This window comes from Teleopsis dalmanni, chromosome 2, assembly GCF_002237135.1.
Source record: "Teleopsis dalmanni isolate 2A chromosome 2, ASM223713v2, whole genome shotgun sequence".
NCBI lineage: Eukaryota > Metazoa > Arthropoda > Insecta > Diptera > Diopsidae > Teleopsis > Teleopsis dalmanni.
This window is the reverse complement of record NC_051847.1, coordinates 105,786,572-105,792,407: the sequence shown is the minus strand read 5'-3', so window position 1 is coordinate 105,792,407 and position 5,836 is coordinate 105,786,572. Positions and strand designations below refer to the sequence as shown.

General features: G+C 32.3%; 1 protein-coding gene across 1 annotated transcript; it reads left to right on the top strand.

The window, feature by feature from the left end:
• The first annotated feature begins 839 nt into the window (after positions 1-839).
• LOC119675300 (uncharacterized protein K02A2.6-like) lies at positions 840-1,697 on the top strand. Its single transcript, XM_038086494.1, has one exon. It carries the CDS (start codon positions 840-842, stop codon positions 1,695-1,697), a length of 858 nt encoding a protein of 285 aa, XP_037942422.1.
• Positions 1,698-5,836: the final 4,139 nt, after the last annotated feature.

Genomic DNA, 5,836 nt, shown 5'->3' with positions numbered 1-5,836 from the left:
CCATTTTCGCAAATGTCACTTTTCAAGAAAGAAGTCGATCGATTGACAAATGCGGGTATTTGGAAACCTGTGAAGTTTTCCCAATGGGTTTCGCCTATTGTACTAGCGCCAAAAGCTGATGGTTCCATAAGAATTTGTGGGGATTTTAAACAAGCAGTCAATGCGCAAATTGACATTGAACAATATCCTTTGCCCATACGCGTTGTCTTTTCCATAAAATTAATTGCGGTCAACATTTTACAAAAATCGACCTTAAGGACGCGTATTTACAAATGGAACTCGACGATGAAGCAAAAACAATAATGGTTGTCAACACTCCACTTAGGTTATTCCAATACCAACGTTTACCGTTTGGGATTGCAAGCGCTCCAGCTATATTCCAAAGATATCTTGAGCAGTTACTTCAAGGTGTAGAAGGTTGCGGAAATTATCTCGATGACATCATCATCTCCGCACCTACATTTCAACAACACATCAGCCGCCTAGAACAAGTCCTTCGTATTTTGCAACAAAATGGTATCAAGTGCAAGCAAGAAAAATGAAAAAAAAATCAAATATAAGAGTCGTGCTCTCGCATACGTACGTTGACGGTACAGAAAGGCCTATTGCTTTTGCATCTAAAACTCTCGACATTCATCAACGACGATATAGTCAGATAGAGAAGGAAGGGCTAGCTATCGTTTTTGGAGTCAAGCGTTTCCATCAATATTTATACGGAAGGAGATTCACCTTGGTTACTGACCACAAACCTCTTGTTAGCATTTTTAATCCAATTCATCAGTTGCCGTCGATGACGTCACATCGTTTACAGCGATGGGCTGTAAACGATACCGAACATTATGGCTTATCACTATGATGTTCGGTATCGTGAAACTGCTGAGCATGGAAATGCCGATGCTTTATCTCGTTTACCTGTTGGTGAAGATAAAACTTTTGATCATGAAGAATCCTATTTCAACATCAATGAACTTAACACACCTATCGACGCTGAAATAATTCGTCAGCATGCCAAAAATGACCCAATTCTTCGCCGAGTTTATTTTCTCGTTACAAACGGTTGGCCTGAAAAGCTAATGCCTCAAGATGCTGATCTTCGATCATTTTTCAATCATCGCTTTGCTTTAATACTAAACAACAATTTGCTTCGCCTCCAGACGGAGTATAACCGGGTTGTCATTCCAGCCTCCCTTAAGCAGAAAGTTCTTAAACTTCTTCATGATGGTCATTGGGGAATATCGAGAATGAAGCAGCTAGCTCGACAACATGTCTGGTGGACTAATATTGACAAAGACATCGCACAATTAACTGAAAATTGTGATGTGTGCAAAATTGCAAATCCTGGTCACGCACGTGAATACGTAAGCTGGCCTGAAGCTGATCGACCTTGGGAGAGAGTACATATCGACTTTGCTGGTCCATTTTGTAATTCAATGTGGCTAATTTGTGTCGACGCTTTCTCGCAATTTCCGTTCGTTGTACAACTATCTACAACAACAACGGTTGACACCATATCACCATTGTCTTCTATATTTTCTCTGGAAGGTATACCAGAAACCATTGTAAGTGGCAATGGTCCTCAAATAACAGCTGAAGCATTCAAACATTTTTGCTCAAAACTTGGCATCAAACATATAACAACAGCGCCGTTTCATCCAGCCTCAAACGGGTTAGCCGAACGATTCGTCAGATCTTTTTAAACTGCTGTTAAGAAAAATATTGACGATGGATTGTCTCTCAAATTCGCTGTATCAAAATACCTTGCAACATATCGTGCAATGCCGAATGCTGAAGGTAAATCACCTGCAGAACTTTTACATGGAAGGCCTGTTCGTACCCTGTTGACTCAACTGTTTGAATCGTCTAGGAAGCACCTTGAAGCTTCGAAACGGAAAATGAAATTCAGTCTAAAGCAACCTGTCTTCGCTCGAAACTACGCAAGAGGGGAAAAATGGATAAAAGGAGTTATTGTGAAACACCTTGGTGAAATGGTTTAAAGAGTGAACACATCTTTTGGTTACATCAAACGTCACGGTAATCAGCTTAAAACTAGAAGTAGCTCTGACCTCTCTTCACAACCAATTTTTGAATTCGCTCCAAATTTCATCAATGCCACACCGCCTTCATCTAGCCAATCAACATTAATGCCTAGTGAAGAACGTTCTACCGAAGTAGTTCAACTTCGAAAAAGTTGTCGTATTCGGAAGGATGTAAATCGATTTGAATCCGACGATTTCAGGAAAACTTAAACTTTGTCAAAAATTAAGGGCGGAGAGAGTGTTATAATCTAGTATGTTTTGCATTAGTTTAAGCAATCTTAAGTAATGAAATGTAAACAAAATTTAGTTAAATATAAACTGTCAATCGTGTCGGTTGTATTTACTTCATAATCTATGTGTGCCAGTGAGTTACCGTAATTTGTTTTCGGTGGTGGTTTTGTAATAATTACAATGTATACATTGTAATATTTATATTTTTTTTAGGTTTTTAGTATAATTGTTATAAATTGTATTGTAGATAATTAATTCCATATGATTATTACAAATACCTCTTATTGAAAAGAAAAAAATAAAAAAACATAACAAATTATTGTTTGTGATGTATTGTGTTTGTAGATAAAAAAATTTAAATAATATTTAGGTCGTGTGCGAGTTAGGCTAAATTGCGTTCTAAATGAGCGAAATTCTAAGTTGTGTCGATAATACAGTGATGTGTCGATACTTAGCATATTTTCCAGGCTAAGTCGAGACTAAATCGCCAGGGCTGCCATTTTATTATTTTCATAAGATAATATTTTTATATGTGAATTTAAATGAATATATTATATGAATATAGAAATTTTCAATAATAAATAATTTTATTAAAACGTTTTGTTTTATTTGTATTAAAAAAAATTAATCATCATTATTAGAAAAATTTTAACCGAAAAGTTAATCACTGCGTGCATATATTTTTCATTATTTAATGACCATTTACAATAAATTTTATAAATATCTGTAATTTTTAAAATTTTTTTTACATTTACTTAATATTATAAACATTTATTTGATAAAATTTTATTATAGTGGTTGTTTCCAAAAAAATAATTGAATTTCTTTCGTTGACTTGGCAATATTGTTTTGGTAATTTTTGACATTTGAATAATTTTGTTTGTGTTCAACATTGTTTGTAAACAATTTATATATTGTAAAGGTAAAACAACTTGATCCACTTTAGCAGCTGTTATGCCTAATGTCCCTCGACAATTAATGCACACAGATTGAGTAATTTAAAATTACTAACTTTTCTAGAAAGTTGTTTCTTTATTTATACAAAATTATATTACAACTAACTTAACTAATTTCCTATCAAGGTTGAAATAATATGTTGTCAGTTATCGCTATTTTTAGTGGATTGTATTATTTTTTAATTATATTTTATTGTTTTTTTGCAAAAAGGTTCAAAAAGGGATACAAGGACGGAAGTCCCGGCACTTGGGATTATTCCTTCTGTCTTTTTCACATATATTTTCATAATTGTAATTAGATACGGTGCCTTGTATTTATAATCAGTAATACAATTTATCTATACAAAAGTATTTAAGGAAATAATGGAATTTCCCTTTGGATACTTAAATGATCAACAATGTCCTTTACAAACAACATCCGGTTGACGGTAACATTAGGTTTAGATTATTTATCATTTGAAATAAGCAACATTAAAAGCCGTTTTTGTTGCTTTGTCTATTGGTTTGTAAGACAAACTTAAATTGATAAATATGTGGATCAAATCTACATAACACAGCCAAAGTTAAAAAGTGCATAGAAATGTAAACCTGTCTTTAATTGGGTAGTTCATTTCACTGAGCTACCGATAAATAATGTAGTACAAAAAGCTGAACATAAAAAAGATGTTTTTGACTTTGTTAAAGAAGCCAATCTTGGAAGTTTTGCAATGTGGTCACTTTGATTGTGTACGTCCTTACTATCATTTAATGCAAATGGCAAACTTATTGATACAAGATGTTACTGACAATAATGATATTCGTATGCTGTTGTCTTCATAACAAATACAATTTTTGACTTACCTTTTAATTCAGATCTTGTAATAATTGTAAACACGGTTTTAGTAATTCATTATTAAATAAAATAAAATTTCATTTATTCAACACAATTATTTTTTATTTATATAAATTTTTTATATATAAACCTGGCTAGATTTAAGTTTATTTTGTGGCAATAAATCTATATGATGGTGGCGTAAATAACTTCAAAATAAGGGTATCATTAGGACTGGTGGCCTGTAAAATATTAAATTTTTGCCTTAACGATATTATTTGTTTAAAAATATTGGTACTACTCTTTGCACCAGTTGCTTTTAATAATTTGTTTGTAAAATACATTGAATATTTTTTTGGTCTACAGTATGTTTTGAGTCGAGAATCATTGCTCTAATTTATGCAATTTCTGCAAACATTTTGTTGTTGAAGTCGAGATAAGTCCTTTGATTTATTGGATCTTACTTGATCCTTTTTTCTTGCGATCGGCAAAACTTTCACTAAAGTTTTTAGTGGCAATGGTTGGTTGATGATGAAGTCCGAGACAAAGTTAAGAATCCCATAGATTTTTACTGTACTGTGGCATCTTATGAAATTTTTTATTTCGAAAACGCAACTCAAGAGGTTTTGAAAAAATATTTAAGACAAAACATTTTTTATATTAACTAAAATCATCTATAACTGTAATAAAATATGTAGTAATAAGAGCAAAATATTAGAAACCAACACTTAATTTAACACACAACGCTTTTAATCCGCTTTTAATAGGAAAAAAAAAATTAATTTTGCGTTTCTCACAAAAAATTAGCAAATACAAAAAACGTAAATGTTATTCTAAGTTTTAAATTTTTAATCGTGAAGATCCATGAAATGATAATTCAATTACAAATCAATAATGATTTTATGATACTCAGTGTATAAATATATAAAAGTTTTAAAATTTATTTCCATTGTAGCGTATATGCATGGAACATATACTTTGTTATGAACAGCAACATGGAATGTGCTTAGCTAGCATATTTATGTCGCTTATCGCCCAAGCAACAATATCGCTTGCGCAACAAAGTTATGTTATTAGATACATACCCATGCATGCATGCTACTCCATAAACAACAATATTAATGCTTACGTAGGCATATGTGCGGTTGTGCACAATACATTTTAAGGTAGTCTTAAGATTGTAATTTCACAGTACTAAAATAAAGATCAAACAATAAACTTGGTATTCCATTATTTTCGCGAGCATAACACCATAATTTTATAATAGACAGTTTTTTCTCTGAATCCTTCTGCATGACTTTAGCGACAGTATGTTCTTGAGTAAAATGCGCACGACGCTCACGAAATGCGTAAATACCAGCTTCTATACAAACGCCTTTAACTTCTGCACCACAAGCTCCCGGTATATGTAAGTTCAGCTATTTTACGCAAATTAATGCAGCGGGTCAAGTTAATTTTACGGGAATGAATTTTGAGAATATTAAAACGAGTTTCTTCATTTGGTGAGGAAAATTCAATTTGTTTTTATGATAGAATTATCCTCTTCCACAACAGCTTTAAATATTACGGAAGAATGTCCACTTTTGCATAAGAGCCCGCACTAAATATTCAAACTGATCATTTATGTTACATACTGAAATGATTTTATAATTACCTTTGGATAATCTTCTAAGAATTTCTTTGTCAATATCTTACGATAATTACTTAATTCAATTAATTCGAAAAATTGCATTAATAAAAATGCTTTATCAATTTGCTCCGCTATTGCAAAATATGTAAACAAAATACTGAAATCAAAACAT

Coding starts and splice junctions, on each gene's coding strand:
- LOC119675300 (XM_038086494.1), top strand. CDS start 840: ATGGCTTATCACTATGATGTTCGGTATCGTGAAACTGCTGAGCATGGA.